At 39.8% G+C, this 19,105-nt stretch overlaps 1 protein-coding gene across 9 annotated transcripts in view; it reads right to left on the bottom strand.

Moving 5' to 3' along the window:
* The window catches only part of ncoa2 (nuclear receptor coactivator 2), a 203,545-nt gene that overhangs the window by 40,100 nt on the left and 144,340 nt on the right, over window positions 1–19,105 (bottom strand). For 6 of the 9 annotated variants that reach the window (XM_078540350.1, XM_078540349.1, XM_078540355.1 and 3 more), the window contains 4 exons: window positions 8,587–8,808; window positions 8,294–8,423; window positions 6,339–6,513; window positions 2,391–2,687 (listed from right to left, as the gene is read on the bottom strand). In XM_078540350.1, the coding sequence (XP_078396476.1) occupies window positions 2,391–2,687; window positions 6,339–6,513; window positions 8,294–8,423; window positions 8,587–8,808 (824 nt within the window). The remainder of the gene's footprint in view (window positions 1–2,390; window positions 2,688–6,338; window positions 6,514–8,293; window positions 8,424–8,586; window positions 8,809–19,105) is intronic. The other 3 variants (XM_078540353.1, XM_078540357.1, XM_078540358.1) reach the window with 1 other exon arrangement.

The following is a 19,105-nucleotide window of genomic DNA, read 5'->3' as shown; positions in this document are numbered from 1 at the left end:
TTGCTTCTCTCTCTTATCTCTAACAGTAGACAGGTCATGAAAGTAAAAGCTGGATCCAAAATTGGCTCAGAGGCAGGAAGCAAAGGGTAATGGTTGATGCATGTTTTTGTGACTGAAAAGCTCATTTCCAGTGAGGGTTCTGCAAGGCTCAATATTAGGCCCATTGGTTTTTGTAGTTTATATCAATGATCTGGACTACACCTTGAAAAATTGCAAATGATACAAAAATTGTTTGTGGTTGATAATGAAAGAGTTATAGACTGCCAGAAGTTATCAATAGACTAGTCAGGTGGACAGAACAGTGGCAAATGGAGTTCAATCCAGAGAAGTTTGAGGTAATGCATTTGGGGAAAGTTAACAAGGCAAGGGAGTACACAATAAATGGTAGGATAAAAAGATGTGTAGAGGGACAGAGAGACTTTGAAGTCCACGTCTACCAATCCCTGAGGACAGGTAGTTAAGGCAGTCAAGAAGGCATAATGCTTGCCATCATTAGCTGAGGCACAGATAAGAGCTGGGAGGCTATGCTGGAACTGCATAAAACACAAATTAGGCCATAGCTGGAGCATTGCTTGCAGTTCTTGTCACTGCGCTATAGGAAAGATGTGATTGCACTAGAGAGAGTACAGAGGAGAGTACTAGTTGTTTCCTGGAATGGAGAATTTAATTTTTGAGGGAAGATTGGATAGCCTTGGGTTGTTTTCTTTGGAACAGAGGTGGCTAAGGGGAGAACTAACTGAAATGTATAAAATTATGATTATAAAATTAGAGTAGATATGAAGGCCCTATTTCCCTTGGCTGAGGGGTTCATAACCATTGACATAGATTTAGGGTAACAGAGGATTCAAGAGGAATTTTTTCAGCCAGAGGGCGATGGGGATGTAGAACTCACTGCCTGAAAGAACAGTAGAGGCAGAAATATTCATTACATTTACAAAGAACATGGGTTTGCACTTGAAGTGTTGTAACCTATAAAGCTATGCATCAAGAGCTGGAAAATGGGACGAAGCTGGATTCCTCTTGTTCTCTGGCACGTACACAATGGGCAGAATGGCCTCCCTCTGTTCTGAAAATATCAATGGGCTGGATTTTACAGTCCATTCCCCCGCTGGGCATGTTTTCGGCGAGTGGATGCACATAAAATTAGATTTGGCAAGTTCTCTGCCTTCCCGCCCACCCCAGACCCAGTCCCCATAATACGGTGGGCACCATTTTAAAAAAAATTAACGTGCAGTTGAGCTTGTTACCATGGCAACTGACCTGTATTTCACACTGCATACACCAGAAAATGATTAGCATGAGCAGGTAGGTGGGAGCGAGGAGTCCGTTTTTGAAAATTTTTTTTGTAAAGGCAGGAAAGAAGGGAGACACAGCATTCGGGGGAGTGCCCTTTGCACATCAGGGGCACCCATCCCCCCCAAGATGTTACCTTCCCACCTGGCCTCCAAAACCCATCCCCGACATCCCTCGATCCCCTCCCTAGGCTGCCGGATCTCCCTCTGCCCTGAAAGCCTAGGACTTACTTTGCTCCAAGATCCATCAAAGTCCTACTCAGGACTTTGTTTACTCACCACTCAGTTGTGGTGCTGCTGGGACTGCTGGAGCTGCCAGACAATCTGATTGGCTGGCAGTTCTCGAGGGCGGGACTTTCTCCCACTGAGTGGTGTTATTGCTCTGGAGCGGGTTTTTCTTTCGGTCCATCGGCTGCTGGCTTACTCTTGCAATGGGGGTACAAGCCTCCCCTACCCCTACAATTCTAGAGTATTGCATACAGTTCTGGTCACCATAAAGAGGTGATCACACTAGAGAAGGCACGGAGGAGATTTATGAGTAAGTTACCAGGTCTGCAAAATTTTAGCCATGAGGAAAGATTGGATAGGCTGGAGTTGTTTTCTTTGAAACAGATGATGCAGATGGCAGATTTTATTGAGGTGTATAAAATTATGAGGGGCCTAGACAGAGTGGATAGGCTTATTTCCCTTAGCAGAGAGGTCAATAACTAGGGCAGACAGTTGTAAAATAATTGTCAGGATTAGAGGGGAATTGAGCGCAAATGTTTCCTCCCAGAGGTGGTGGGGATCTGGAACTCACTGCTCAAAAGGGTGGAATAGGCTGAAATCCATGGCATTTAAAAAGTACTTGGATTGCACTTGAATTGCCATAACCTACAAGTTTATGGACCAAAAGCTAGAAAGTGGGATTAGGGAGTCAGCTCTTTTTCAGCTGACAAACACACAATGGGCTGAAGATCCTCCTTCTGTGCCATAAATTTCTATGATTCTCATTAATGAAGACAACTAGAACATTACCTAGGCAAATGTCATTCATGTAACTTCTTAAGAAGAATAAGATGAGTAAACATGAACTTTGAAATGACCATTAGGAATTACCATTTGCTGTCCTTGAAGCCTTTGCTGCAGTTGAAGCCGAAGCTGATTGGGCTGACTGGCTACCATACCAGGAGACCTTAGCCCAGGCCTTGGTTGCATTCGTAACATTGAGTATCCTGGTCGCTGCCCCATTTGAGTAGCCAAAGGATGAAAATTAGGTTCCTGCATGCTGGAGTAGTTTCCTTGTACTACTGTAGTCTGAGAACCATATGGCTGATTATAAACTTGAGGTTTTTCTACCATCAATGTGGACTTCTGGCTAGGAAACGATTCTGGTTGGTGATCCACAGTTTGGCTCTGTGAAAACAAAAACAAAACTATAATAAGCAAGATGTGCTGAATGGCCTTTTCTCTTTCACTTTAGTATTCCTAAATCGGAGACACTTACTTTAAAGTCGAGAGCAGAGGTTGGGAACCCGAAGTCCCGACAGATCTCAGAGTTTCTGTGCATGTGTGCAGACTGGGAGCAGGCTGTGCATTATGCAATTCAGCATTTTAAGTTCTTTGGGCTGAGCGTGGGCACCCACACTAAAGATGAAAAGGTGAAGACTGGAAACCCTCGTGAAAGAGCCAGGGTTTCAATGAGACTGGTTAACTCACATTGTTTACTGATGTCTGGGTGGGTTGTGAAAACTGCAGGATCTGTCTTGGTTGCATCTGCCATTTATTGAGCATGTGGTGTGTTTGGCCAGCTTGCCTGTTAATGTACCTCATTATTAACCCTGAATATTAGAGAAATTATTTTACTATATAATGTCAGAAAGATAAAGTTTATTTTTGTTTGTTCAAAATTTGTGGAATCTTGCGGCTTTATTCTCTTAGCCAGTGTCTTAAATCTCACAATGCCTACTTTAAACAAAAAGTTATTGGTCCCTAACCAGATTGTACCAAAGTCTTGGGGGTTTGGTCCAGGATTGTAGTAGGCCGTAAAGTATTTGGGAAGTCTAGTGGTCATGAAAGGCGCTATATAAATGCACGTCTTTTATCTTTTGCAACCTAAGCACAAGAAAAATCTATACTCCCTATTTACATTTAAACAAATAGTTTCTCAAGAGCTCCAAAAGGTATTGAGGCACACACAATACAAAATGCTCTTCACTCAGGATTGCATTAAGGAGTAATAATTGTCAGAATTAGCACAGATTTTAATTTTTTTTTAAAACAGATATTAAAAACCACATAATTTCTTATAGCAGTTGTCAAGTTTTTCCAGAGTGCCATATATTATTGCTTATGTGGGAATGGGCTAGAACCAATGCCCCCTCTAAACTGTTCAGCTGTGCAACCCAAAAGGTCCCAATGCAGAAGCCAGTCCCTTTAAGACTCACCTGCGCTGCAAATAAAAATTAGAAGGCACATTGGTCAGAACTCAGTTTTCAAAAAGTGAACAAATTCTAATACTACATCTCTCGTATTAGCAATAAAAGAGACCACTGGAGCTGATTTGACCTTGATAACTGAAGAGATAAAAAAATTTTCAACGATAATATTCCCAGTCATTTAAACTATCACAATTTTAATATTTCCAATTCCTTCTATTTATAAGTCTTCTGTAACATAAAATGGGATGAAATCCCGTTTCTCATATACACAAACTTGGACTGACAATATCTATTGACAGTTCTGATAAAAAGATCATCAAATTAAAACATTAACCACTTCTCTCTTCACAAATACTGCCAGACCTGCTAAATATTCAGAATATTTTCTGCTTTTATTTCAGATTTCCATTATCTGTAGCATTGTTGATATCTATGTTTGCTTCAAGGAATGATATTGTCCAATGTATACCATTCCTCAACAAACAAACATCTATTGTATTCAACACTTTACAGATTACTGTTCATCTAGGACTATTTATACAACAATCTGAATTCTTTAAAAAGCAGTTTCTTTGGGCAGATGATTTTATACTCAAAATTCACAGTTTGTGAAACATTTTTTCAGCAGCTAGTGCAGGTTACAGAATCTTTTACCATGTAACCATTATTCAAACTATTCACGAATTCTTAATTCTACTTGCTTAGAGATTATAAATTATCTAAAAATGGACTCAATTCAGATTCTTATGGAAATCATTATCTTATACTGTCCTCACAGCTAAGTGAATTGTTCAGTCAGTGAAGTGCACTTTTCCTAACTTCTCATTCCAAATACCAAACCAGCTATGTAGCATATACCTTTTTAAAAAAAGTTAAAACACTTTCATCAGCTTTTAATCAATCTTATTCACTGGATTAAATGATCAATTTGGCACAAATTACTTACCACAGTGTAAGTTTTTAAAAAAATCCACAACAGTGGATTTTGACACATAACACTGTTTCACATAACAACAATCATTAACCCTTTTTAGCATTCAGTGGGACCAAACCCTGAAAACAAGGTAGATAAATGCAGCATGTGGTCAGAAGGTTCATGGCACAATCTTTGCTAAATTTGTTGACCAAGCCAGGACTGCAATGGGGATGATGCAATGACCCTTGAGTGTTTATGAGCTGAGAGAAGGAAAGTCAACCAGGATATTTACTTCCTTTGCTGGAAGTCCATGTGCAATGAACATCAGAGCACAAATGTTCTCGGTGGGACCAGAATCAGAGCATCCTGGGACATCTGCTTGACTGTTAACACATATCTGAGCTTCATATTGGATATTAAATTAAATATTTGTAAGTCCAGCCCACAATATGGGCGGTACCTTGAAGATTGTATGTATGGGGCTGAGATTTGGGAGCAACTGCTGCAATTATTTCAAGGGCAGTGCCAGTCACTTAAAAATGGAGGTGAGCCAGGAGCAGCATTTTTCAAGTCAGTCACTGAAGGGTTTACCTGCAGAAATAAAAAAGGAGCATCAAAGTAGCAGAACTGCTGGCAAATGAGTGAGGGTTATGCCAGTAGGGTTGTCCCTGTTTCCCTGTTTGGATCTCCAGGACACCCTCCTCTGAGGAGGTGCACTCTTCAGTACCTACAGAACCTGGATACAAAATGGGGACGGACCAACCTAGAGAGCTTCAAATACAAGGTGGATCAAAGTATCTTTTACCAAGTAGCTGAGCCAACTAAACAAGCCACTTTTTTCCTTGACCTATTCCACATACTCAAGGCATTCAGAAAATATAACAGTCCTTGCATTGTCCATTGTGCATGACTGTACAAAATTCAGTGTAGTCCCTTCAGACGCAATTTGCCAATCTCGCCAGTGTCACATTCACGTTTTATAGCCAGTAGCTGCATGATTATGACAGAACGCAGAATGCTTTCACAGTATAGGCTCTTCAAATTTACAGCACTGACAATGTTCAGTTTGCAGGTCAATTTGGCTCACAACAACTGGAAACAAACTCACAATGGAGGAGCACCACTAGTTTTATCCAAATGACAGTTTCAGGAAGCTACGCTGGACACAATGATTCATCAGCCAACATGCATTTTTATAACGCATTCAAAGTAAAAACTTTTCCAAGAATCTTCAAAGACAGGTATTTATGAGATGAACACCAAGACAGGAAGAGAGAGGTGGGAGTAATGACAAATGACATTTGAAAACAATTAAAACTTAAGAATTACAAACCCAGATTTTTAAAATTAAAATAGTTGATAAAGGATGATGGCCATTGTCAATTCTCTTCTTGTGGTTTCACCATAAATCTAGTAAGGTTATTTAGCACTAATCAAAAATACTCGTCTTTGCTAGACAGTTTCTCAGTTTATCACTGACTTTGTGATTAAGATTATGTGCTGTGCACAAGTCACATGGCAACCTTCACTCATACTGAATATAAACTAGTAAGGAACGTAGCTGCATATCCACAGTGGGTTGGTGGGGTGGGGTGTGGAGGAGGTTTCCCTGCTATTAGTGTACATCCTACTATGACTAGAGCTTTCATGAAAAAAGTTACAATGAATCTTCTTAACCTCAGAATCTTCTGTGCATAAATGAACATTTACCTGGTTGACAAGTTCAGGGATTCCTAAGGCCCGATCAATTTCCTCCAGACCCAGTTCATCGATATTCTTTAGTGCTGAACGCAGCTGATCAAGAATTGTACCTTCATCATTAGCAGTTTCCATTGGAATAGATGGACAAAGCAGATCATCTTGAGAACTGCTGTAGGATTGCCTACTAGTATAAAAAGCATAAATATAAAGAAACCTAGAAAAGCTTCTATATTGTTAGAAGTGAAAATCATGGCACAGGTACTAATTCATCTGAAAGATGTTCCCTATGTGAAAATTACTGCCTTCACACTGCAGTGAATTGAATTGGAAGTGGGCAGACTGTTGCAACTGAACTGTAGCAGCAGAATATCACAAATAAATTTCTGCAATGGATATTTGTTCAGAGGACCAAACTTACAGAAATGTGCAGCTTACAGAAATGTATTGGGTAAAATAGCATAATTATGTTATTGTGTTAGTAAAAAGCCCTGAGAGCATGAGGTGAAATCTCACCATGGCAGTCTGAGAAACAAAGACCAAGAATAAAAAGCTGGGACCAGTAAATGTAAAAATTACCACGAAGCTACTGAAATACCATAAATAGCCAAATGATTTGCTAGTTTCCTTTAGGGAAGGAAGTCTGCCACTCTTACCCAGTTTGGCCTATATGTAACTCCAGAACATCAACAAGGTTGACCCTCAACTGCACTCTTAAGTGACCCAGCAAGACACATCACCATACTAGAAAGCAGTGTAAGGAAACCTGTCACCCATGATTTTGTTATTTCTAGACTTGATAACTCCAATGCTGTCCTTTCCCAGCTTCCACAAACTAAACCTCTGCTGTCCTTAACCTACCACCAAACCAAGACCAGGTCATGCATCATCCCCTCCTTCACTGATTCACATCGCCTCAAAATCTTGTCCTTGTGATATAATCACAAGGACAAGAATGTAGAGTTGGTTGTGTGAAAAGGAAAATCAATTTTGGATGTCTCGGCAATACCTGGATTTGCCACACTCAACTCTATAATCTCCAAGGACACCTTCTATCCCCATAACTCTCCATTCCTCAGACACCACCCTCTTCTGCACCCTTCCATTTACTGAACAATTAGTGGCCATCCCCTCAGCTGTCCAGGCTCTAAATTCTGGGATGCCCTCCCTCCGCATCTGCATCTCTTCTCTTTGACTAGCCTTCTTAAAATCCACTTCTTTTTACCAAGCCCTTGGTCACCTAACTTAATCCATCCTCTTTTGGCTTTCTCCCAGTTTTTCTTATAACTTTGAAAAGCACCAGTGGGATTTTTTTAAAGTCAAGGGACTTTATTTAAATCCAAGTTACCTTGTCAATAACATAGTCCTAGCAGTGCAACCAATCCCTTGCTCGTTCCAGAAGGGATCCTCTTTAGACAATTTCTCAACACAACTAATTCTTACTTTCCAAAGCTGTGAAGATGTCTCTAAATAATACTCCAAACCTCCCTCATTTTCTTTATTCCCTACCCCTCCACCTGCACCATTCTCTATTTTAATCAATGACCTGAGCTTCCCCATTTATTGCTCACATTCTGTGCTATGATTTATCCACTTTTTAGTTTGAATTCTATTGGTTTTGCAAAGTTTTCTCTGTTTTGTCCATTTTTACTGTCACAGCCAGTTTATCATCTCAGCCTTTTTGGTATATTGCCTAGACATCCAAAATTGATTTTCCTTTTACCCCACAACCAGCTCTATGTTCTTGCTTTTCCTCTCCACACTTTTGGACTGTCAGTTTAGGATCTCCTTTGAACTCAGGGATGAAACACTGAACTATTTACAACTCAAGAAACTCATCTCTCTCTACATATGAAAATATGGGATAAAGTTGGATAAATGATCAATTACTACATTTTAAAAATTATTGCAATTCAAATTCCTCAAAAAAGCAAAATTCCTATTGTCTTAATAACTGTGAAACTCACCGATTTTGATTCACAAAAGGTCCCTGCTCAATAGGCATGATACTGTCCGGCCAAGGTGCTGTTTGGTTTGGTGGTGCTTGCTGCTGGCTGTATGGAGGACCTCCCATACCCATTTCAATTTCAGATGATCCTAATTGGTACAAAAAAGTAGTAACAAAATGATTTCCTTCCAAAATGACATTTTGTAACAACATAGCCTTGAAAAGAATAAGCAAACATTGATTAGCTCCACAAAAGGACATTTGTAACAAAGGAGTTCCAATAGCACACGAAACAAAAATGATGTAACGTACCCATCATTTGTGTCTGGATCATCGATCTCTGACCAGGCTGACTGTTCGGTCTCATAGGAATACCAGGTGTAGGATTGCATATCATACTACCTTGCAATGTTGCCCTGGTCATTGTGTTGGATCCTGTGCTACCTGTGGTGTTGGCAGCAGAGCTCGATTGACCCCAGTCCATAGAAGCCATGCTGGATCGAGGGGCACCACTTCCCATACTACTGACCATTCCTAGAAAGGAACAATGAAGGTTGGAGAATGGTGCAGTACTTGGAATTCATTTTTCTTCCTTGAGCAGTACACATGGTTACATATAAACCCAACAAATTGTTATTCTTCTTCAACAATTTCTTTTTCACCTATTTATTTTCAAATCTGCAGTTCTTGCCATGCTGCAAACATTTTCAAGGCGAATGCAGTTCCTTGTTGTATATATAACTGTAAAACATTTATCTTGATAAATTCTTCAAGTAGTTCAGAGTTTAGTCACTATAATATTACACTTGAAAATTACTGAACATGTAAGCCATCCCTTCTCTGCATTAAAATGTTGTAAAAAAACACTTGATGATAAGGAGTGTTGCTTTATGTACTAGTGACAGGTGCTGGGGAGTGTGGATAACCCCTAACTTCCTTCCTGAGGAAGTGAATCACTTTTGCTACTGAATACGTCAATACTTTACTTTCCAAATGAGCTGAGGACAAGCCACCAAAATCAAACAGTAAGAGTTAATTTAAATGTAAAATATAGCTCAGTACAACTAGAAAATAATATACATATATATTGTGTATGTATATATGTATATATATTAGTTACTGACAAACAAGGCCACAAACTAACATTATAGTTATAAAGGGATAAGTATGCGCTTTTTGGCCAAGTTTTTAGTACTGCACGGCACAGGGAAATTTCACAAAAAACTTTCCGATGTTTGTCTCAAACTGCAATTCATTACGGGTATACCCTCATCTGGGGAAATCCTTCTCCTTCCATTATGATTAAAGAATCACGTAAACTATTATGCTCCAGCTACTTAAAACAGACCACTTCCAGTGAATTGATCAAAAATAAACTTTCATGAATAATCTCTTTTAAAGCTGGTCATTTAAAGAAAGAGAAATAATAATTTACCATAACGCTATATTCAAACGGTATAATGATGATGATAAAGTAATGTTTACCTCCAGTGTCATCCTTTAGTTTATATAAGCTCACGACATTTTAACAAGAGATTTCAAGCTTAATACAACGGAACAATGAAAGAAAGTTGAAGTCAATAAGAAAGGAGCCAAATAGCCTATTCCTGCTCCTATGTCTTGTGCTATTATAAAGCTCAGTATGATGAAAGATACTACATTAGTGCACCCCCGAATAATTACAATCTGTTTTCCCTAAAATTTATCAGGTCAAATTAAACAACAACAAACCAGGGTTATAGGACATGCAGCATTTCATTCTGAAGTAATTTTTGGAGTAATACCGAAGCCTTACAAATGCCATATTGTAGTTTGAGGCAGGTAGTGTAACTGTTACAGAAGCTATTTTTGGCTAGAGAGGAGTTAAATAGGGACTGGGGGAAAGGCTTATACCACACCTAAATCATAATTTTTCTTTGACACTAATTTCAGTTAGCTGATAGCTCAAAGTTCTCAATTTTAACAAATTGCATTGGCTGCCTTTTTTATTATGAGATTTCTTGCTGCTGTCAGAAATTGCACCAAATACCATTATAATCCTCCAATATCTTTTACGTTCTCCACTCTCTTGCACATGCATATTGGCTAGTAACAGTTTGCAGAAAAACTATTATGTTTCAACATTTAATTGCCTTTATAGCTGAAAGGAAAACCCCCAGAATTCTTCAGCAGAAACAAAACACTGTGGATCGTCAGGATTCTTGGTTGAGAGGGGAAAAGGGAGCATTAGTTACTCTCTCTCTCTCGGCTAAATGGTCAAATGTAACAAGTTTAATTTTAGTCTTTTTAAAAATAAAATTAATTAACTGAAGTTCCACAATGGCTCAGTGACTTTACCTAGAAAGTACCTAAGCCACATATACCTCGAAAGATTCACAAGTTCAATGCGCAGGCTGTCGTGAGCTAGCTGATATCAGTACGGAGAATACAACTGATCTCAGCTGTGGAAAAGTTAGGCACTGCTTTGTGAGGTGATAACATGTTGAAGGACTTGACAGGAGAGGGAGGTTGGATACGTTATGGTAATTTGCAAGAATAGTGGGGACATAGGTGGGATTTTTTCTTTAAAAAAAAAAAGATTTTTTTTGACAAGAAGATAATGACAGCAGATTTGAAGGGAAGGGTGACAGTACCAGAGGAGAGAGAACCATTAACACCAGCTAACATGGGGGTCAAGGAGGGAGTGGTCAACACTTTGGTATGAATAGAGTTGGGGGAGCAGGAGGTGGGTCTTACGGACAAGATGAGCTCAGAGACAGCACGAAGGGAGATAAGGGAAAGCTGCAAGTTCAGAGCTTAGATGGAGGGGATCTTAGCAAAATGTGGCTGAAGGGAAGAGTGAGAAGCAGCAGAGGCAGCTGAATGGATGGTCTCTGGAGTATAATGGAATATGTTAGCTTAAGTCCCATAAAGGGATAACTGTAAAGTCTGTGATATCATAGAAGGAAGTACATATACTCATGTGATCTAAGCGAGTCTGAGAGAAAGCAGCATGGAAAGAAGCTGGTGTACAGGAGTGTTCTCATAACTGTAAGTATGTTACAAGAAAGTTAGAATGCTTGCAGCTAACAGTCTTCAGGAGTTATTGGAAGTACTGTAACCCAACAACACAATAACATAGGGTGGCAAGTGGTAAAAGGATGGCACTAGAAGAATCTCTACCTCTACCAGAGTGCTTTGAGAAAGCTGCTGTCTAAATGAGGCTGAAGTGTGTCCAGAATAGTATAAGAGATTCGCTTGACTTGCCAGTGCTTTGGGTCTTGCAGCAAACATATGAATTAGGAGTAGGCCACTCGGCCCCTTGAGCCTGCTCCGCCATTCAATAAGATCATGGCTGATATGTAACCTCAGCCCCACATTCCTTCCTACCACCGATAACCTTTCACCCTCTTGTTAGTCATGAATCTATCTAGCTCTGCCTTAAAAATATTCAAAGACTCTGCTTCTACCACCTTTTGAGGAAGAGAGTTCCAAAGACGCTCAACCCTTAAAAAAAATTCCCCTCATCTCTATCTTAAATGAGCGACCTCTTACTTTTAAACAGTGACCCCTAGTTCTAGATTCTGCCACAAGAGGAAACATCCTCTCCACATTCACCCTGTCAAAATCCCTCAGGATCTTAAAGGTTTCAATTAAGTCACCTCTTCCTCTTCTAAACTCCAATGGTCTAACTTGTCCAGCCTTTCTTCATAAGACAACCTGCCCATTCCTGGTATTAGTTTAGTAAACCTTCTCTGAACTGCTTCTAATGCATTCACATCTTTCTTTAAGCAAGGAGACCAGTACTGTACACAATACTCCAGATGTGGTCTCACCGGTGCCCTGTACAACTGAAGCATAACCTCCCTACTTTTGTGATCAATTCCCTTCACAATAAATGATAACATTCTATTAGGTTTCCTAATTACCTTCTGTACCTGCATACTAACCTTTGTGATTCATGCACTAGGACATCCAGAGCCGTCTGAATCTGAGCTCTGCAATCCCTCACCATTTAGATAATAAGGTTCCGTTTTATTCTCCCTGCCAAAATGAACGATTTCACATTTGCCACATTATACTCCATTTGCCAGATCTTTTCCCACTCACTTAACCTATGTCACTTTGTAGCCTCCTTACATCCTCTTTACAATTTACTTTCCTGCCTATCTTTAGGTCGTCAGCAAATTTAGCAACCATTCCTTTGGTCCCTTCATCCAAGTCATTTATACAAATTGTAAAAAGTTGAGGCCCCAGCACTGATCCCTGTGGCACATCACTTGTCACGTCCTGTCAACCAGGAAATGACCCAATTATGCCAACTCTCTGCTTCTATTAGCTAGCCAGTTTTCTATCCATGCCAATGTGTTACCCCCTACACATGAGCTTTTATTTTCTGCAGTAAGCGTTGATGTGGCACTTTATCAAATGCCTTCTGGAAATTTAAGTACAGTACATCCACCAGTTCCCCTTCATCCACAGCACATGACTCCTTAAAAGAACTCCAAAAAATTGGTTAAACATGATTTCCCTTTCATGGAAAATTAAAACCAGTGCATCAACTATCTCACTAGCCACTTCTTTCAAGACTGTAGGGTGAAGTCCATCTGGACCTGGGATTTGTCAGCCCGTAGCCCCAATAATTTGCTCAATACCACTTCCCTAGTGATTGTAATTTTCCCGAGTTCATCCCTCCCTTCCATTTCCTGATTTACAGCAATTTCCGGGATATTACTTGTGTCCTCTATAGTGAAGAACAAAGCAAATACCTGTTTAATTTATCTGCCATCTCCCTACTTTCCATTATCAATTCCCCAGATGCACTTTCCACAGGACCAACGTTCACTTTGTTAACTTATTTAAATATCTATAGAAGCTCTTACTATCTGTCTTTATATTAATAACCAGCTCTTTCTCGTATTCGAATTTTTCCCTCCTTATTAATCTTTTGCCATTCTTTGCTGTTCTTTATATTCTTTCCAATCTTCTGACCTGCCACCCATTTTTGCGTAACTATATGCTTTGTCTTTAAGTTTGATACTGTCTTTAACTTCTTTAGTTAACCACGGATGGTGGGGTCTCCCTTTGGAATTTTTCTCTCTCATTGGAATGTATCTATTCTGTGTATTCTGAAATAATCCTTTAAATGTCTGCTACTGAACTTCTATTGACATATCCCTGAACCTCACTTGCCAGTTCACTTTAGCTAGCTCTGCTTTCATGCCCTCATAAGTGCCCTTATTATTTAAGTTTAAAGTGCTAGTCTTTAGACGCACTCGCTTCTCCCTCAAAATGAATGTAAAATTCAATAATATTATGATCGCTGCTACCTAGGGTGCCTTCACTATGAGGTTATCAATTAATCCCATCTCATTACTCATTACCAGGTCTAGTACAGCCTGCTCTCTGGTTGGCTCCAGAACATGCTGTCCTAAGAAACTATCCTGAAAACATTCTATATACTCATCTATGCTACCTTTGCCCATCTGATTTTTCCAGTCTATATGTAGATTAAAATCCCCCATGATTATTGCTGACCTTTCTGGCAAGCTCCCATTATCTCTTCTTTTATACCCTGTCCTATTGTGTAGTCACAATTAGAAGATCTTTACACCACTCCCACAAGTGACTTCTTGCCTTTATCATTTCCCATCATTAACCAAATTGCTTCTACATCCTAGTTTCCTGAACTTAGGTCATCCGTCGCTCATGTGCTAACACCATCGTTAATGAAAAGAGCCATCCCTCCACCTTTTCCTAAATTCCTGTCCTTCCTAAATGTCACATACCTTAAATATTCAGGTCCAATCTATGTCATCCCATAGCCATGTCTCTGTAATGGCTACCAGATCGTACTTATTTATTTCTATTTGCACTATCAGTTCATCTGTTTTGTTTCAAATGCTACGTACGTTTAGATACAAAGCCTTTAGTTTTGTCCTTTTATTATCTTTGTAGCATCTAGCCTTATCTGATTTACTTTCAGAATTGTACTCTCTGGCCCTTCCTGTCACAGTCTGTTTATCATTTCTCATATTAACACTTATCTCTCTTGCTGTGTCTCTACCACATCTTCCCAAATTTGATCCCTTGCCCTCAGTTTAAAGCTCCCTCTACTTCCTTAGTTTTGCAGCTCGCGAGGACACCAGCCCCAGCATAGTTCAGGTACAGACTGTCCCAATGGTACAGATCACACTTCTCCAATACTGGTGCCAATGCCCCACAAACTGGAACTCATTTCTCACACGCCAGTCTTTGGGCCATGGATTAATTTCTCTAATCTTATTTGTCCTATGCCAATTTGCACGTGGCTTAGGTAATAATCCAGAAATTATTACCTTTGGAGTTCTGCTTCTTAATTTCATGCTTAGTGTGTCATACTGACTATGCAGAGCCTCCTTCCTCAGCCTGAATATGTCGTTGGTACCTACATGGACTACGACCACTGGATCCTCCTCCTCCCACTGCAAATTCCTCTCCAGCCCTGAGCAGATGTCGTGAACCCAAGCACTGGGCAAGCAACAAAGCTGTCTAGACTCTCGCTCTTTGCTAAAGATAACGGTGTCAATCCCCCTTACTATACTGTCCCCTACTACCACTTCATTCCTTTTTGCTCCCCCCACTCAGATGGCTTCTGGTATCACAGCGCCATGATCAGTTTGTTGATCCACCCTGCAGCTGCCACTTTCATTCAAACAAGCTGAGAGAACCTCAAACCTGTTGGACAATTGCAGAGGCTGAGGCTCCTGCACTTCTGCCCTCTGGGTCCCTTTACCTACCTCACTCACAGTCACACCCTCCTGTCCCTGGCCACTGACAAAATCAGAAGACCCTATCCTAAGTGGTGTGACTGCCTCCTGATATAAAGCATCCAAGTAACTTTCCCCCTCCCTGATGTGTCGCAGTGTCTGTAGCTCAGCCTCCAGCTCAATGACTCTGAGCCAAAGTTCCTTAAGCCGCAAACACTTACTGCAGATGTGTTTTCCCTGGATCCCAATGTTATCCAGGAGCTCCCATATGCTGCATGCAGCCTTGACAAATTACCTATTCTGCCATCCTTAATGTGTTTTAAATAATTAATTATATTAATCACTTATATTGTGTTGCTTTCTTATATATTTTATTAACTTTACCACCAAATTATGTGCTATTTTAAACCTTAGGGATAGAATAAAATTTACCGACTTACCAGGTACTCACCAAACAAGCTAGCTCCTTTCCCTGTAGTAGAGCAAGGACCAATTTCTATGGGGTGAGAAGGATATAAAGAGGAAACGAACAACTCCTTCTCCTAACTCCCCTCTCACCAAACTCCAAGTCTTCACTCAGTTAGTTGGCTGCACTAAAGAACCCTGAATTTATCGTAAACTAAACTGAACCAGATTCAACCAGTTAGATAATTAACTACTCAGCTCCTACAGCTGAGAGTGAGTTTACCCTGTTTAAACTGCAAGAAAGAAATAACTCAGCCTGCTTACACAATGCTTTCCAGTTACTGCTAATTACAGACTAGATTAGATTTTAAGAGCAAAATTTAAGAACAAAATTAATCAGAGCCAGACTTTTGTACACGATGGGCGACTGCGCGGACAACATTTTAGTTACTGTGGGAATCAATGAGGGTAAAGCCACAATTACCAAAAAGTCATTGATGCATTGGACATATATTTCAATCTCGGCAAGTACGCCATCGTGGAATGTGCAATGTTCAATAAATGTACCCAGAGACATGGGGAAAGCATTTTAATGGCTTGTACTGATCAGAAGACTTTGAGTACAGTAATGTGTGACAGGTGATATATTATCAGACAATTTGCAGTCCCAGGAAGACGCTGGTGAAGCTATTCAATTAAGTAGATAAGCTTAGATCGGGTGACAGAACTGATTGATAGCCAGAGACATGCAATGCCATTGATGCAAAAAGATGGGGCGTTTTAAGGCAGTATGTTGCAGTAGAAGAAATGGCCAGAACGCTCAAAAAGAAAAAGCTTTAGAAGAAAACCGAATCCATGAAGTTGAAGATTCACAAAACATTGAGATGCCTTTCTTAGGAGAGATTAAAGAAGTAAATGGAAACTATTGAAGTGCAGGGATCCTGTAAAGGTAGCAGGGCACAATTTAAATTAGGTACTGGAGCAGCAGTTTCAGTTTTCTTCAGGCTCTGAACCATAGTTAAACAAGAGAGTTCTTCAACTATCCTGCAAAAAGTTACACAGACCAGGGGAAACAGAGTGAAGGTTCTGGGAGAATTTGCAGCTACCTTAAAGCATAGAGAGAAAGTAATTTCGGAAGTACTAAAGTAATTCAAGATCAAAGTTGTTTACTTTTAAGCAGAAAGACATGTATGGAATTGATTCTAATCCGCAGAATCAAAGTAGTAAAGAATGGTGAAGGTCAATCAGGAGACTTCAGAATAGAATTTCCGAAGTTATTTTCAGGATTGGAAGAGCTGAAAACAGTGCATCATATAACACTAAGCCCAGAAGCGAAACTAATATACTTATGTACACCCAGAAAGTTCCACACACTTTACTTCCAAAGATAAAGAAAGAGATCGACTCAGTTGTAAGACAGAGTAATTTCACCCATAAAAGAGCTAATGTGTTGGTGCTCGGGGATGATACTGGTTCTGGAACCAAGTGGTTCCATAAGAATGTGTGTTGATCTCTCAAAACTTAAACCTGTGAAAAGAGAAGTCCATCCAATGGTATCTTTAGATGAGAGTTTAGCAAAATAAGGGAAGAGCTCAATTTTCTCTAAAAATTAGACGCTAATAGCAGATTCTGGCAAATACCACTAGGATTCCAAGCTTCTCACAACTTTCATAACATCATTTGGGAGACTAAGTTTTTAACAGGTTGCCCTTTGGAGTAATATCAGCACCAGAGATCTTTCAAAGAACAATGTCAAATCTTTTAGAGGGCTTACATGGAATTGTTTGCCACATGGATGACGTGTTGATACATAGGTCCACTCAAGTTGAGTATGACTTCAGAGTGAGAGAAGTGCTGAGAAGATTACAAGAGGCAGGATTGACAGCGAACTCTAAGTGTGAGTTTTCACAGCCGTCAATCTGGTTTCTTGGTCACATAGTGAGTGCCTCAGGAATAAAGGTTTATCCAATGAAGACCAAAGTCATACAAGAACTTCCAGCTCCAAGGAACATCAGAGTTACAAACATTCATATGGATGGTGAATCAAGTGGCAAAGTTTCTAAAAAACTTAACTCAATGAGCTACTACATCAGTTGTTATGCCAAGACAACGACTGGCATTGGGAAGAAACACATTAAAAATCATTCGGAAAAAAATCAAGGAGAGGTTGATGTCATCAGAGTTTTTATCACATTATGATCCGGAGTTACCTACAATAATAGCAGCGGATGCACCCTATACAGGATTGGGGGCAGTACCTTTTCAGGTACAAAGAGATGGAAAATGCAGACCAGTCTACTACGCATCACGGTCATTAACAGAAGAATTGCACAGTAATTGAAAAGGACGCGTTAGCAGCCACGTGGGCACATGAGTAATTTGATGACTACGTCTTAGGTCTTCACATTACGATAGAAACAGACCATAAACCTTTAGTCACACTACTGAATTTGAAAGGGTTTCCAGCGATGCCATCAAAAGTTCAAATGTTTAAATTAAGATTGGTGAGGTTTGATGCCTGCACAATATATGTTCAAGGGAAACAACAGAACACAAGCAGGTGTATTATCACACATTGAAACAGAGAACCCTGAAAAATGAGATATTGAATTTGTGGAAGGCGTCGAGGAGTTTGCTACAATGACAGTCCATATGTTACTGCCAATTACCCAATAATTGAGTGAAATCAGGAGCTCAAAAATCAGACAAGAAACATGAACAGATCAGAGAATTTTGCATTAGAGAATGGCCAACATATATATCACATAGTACTTACTTGAGACCATATTTCAAGCAGCGAGCAGACCTGACAGTGATCAAAATTTACTGTTAAACAATGATAGAAAAGTAATCCCAAGAATGTTGAGACTTGAGATCTTACAACGCTTACATCAAGGTCATTCAGGTATTACCAATTGCAGGGCAAGAACACTGTATTCAGTTTGGTGGCCGGGTCTCTTGACGTCCTTGGAAGAAATGATATTCAGATGTATCACGTACAATTCACAGACAGGAATCAAAAGAACCACTACTGTCATCTTCTTTTCCTACAAGGTCATGGGAATGCCTAGGAATGGACTTATTTGAGCATAAAGGGAAAATATTCATAATAGTAGTAGAATACTACTTGAGGTTGATTGAAGTGAAACAGTTACATGTTCACACATCAGAGGCAGTAATGATTATTGAAAAAAAATTTATGCAGTCCAAGGGATTTCCGATATTGCAATATCAATTAATGGTCCATAATTCACAAACAGAGTTTCAAGAGTTTACAGAATTATTTGGATTTGTTCACACAATAAGTTCACTAACTTTTCCTCAGGCTAACAGAGAAGCTGACAGAGGTGTCAGAACTGTAAAGCCATTACTGAAAAAGAATGGGATTTTCAACTAGCATTCTTGAGTTATAGATCCTCAGCCTTGCAGAATGGATTGACTCCATGCAAAGTTACTCATGGGAAGAAGCTTGTGGACACAAATTCCTACCCTTCCAAATACATTTTTGCCAAGGTCAGAGACACAGGCTTAGAGAAAGTACGAGAAAGAAAGGAAGCTTACTGAAGTAAACAGATGAAAAACTATGATAGTCGTCACAGAACAAGGACATTATTGGATCTTCAGCAGAGAGAACAGGTTTGGGTCAGAGATCAATCGAGATTTGGAGAATTCAGTACACTCGAGACTTTACATTGTCC

This window comes from Cetorhinus maximus, chromosome 4 (genome assembly GCF_964194155.1).
Source record: "Cetorhinus maximus chromosome 4, sCetMax3.hap1.1, whole genome shotgun sequence".
In the NCBI taxonomy this organism is placed as follows: Eukaryota; Metazoa; Chordata; class Chondrichthyes; order Lamniformes; family Cetorhinidae; genus Cetorhinus; species Cetorhinus maximus.
The sequence above is the reverse complement of the archived record's forward strand: the minus strand, read 5'-3'. Positions and strand labels throughout refer to the sequence as shown.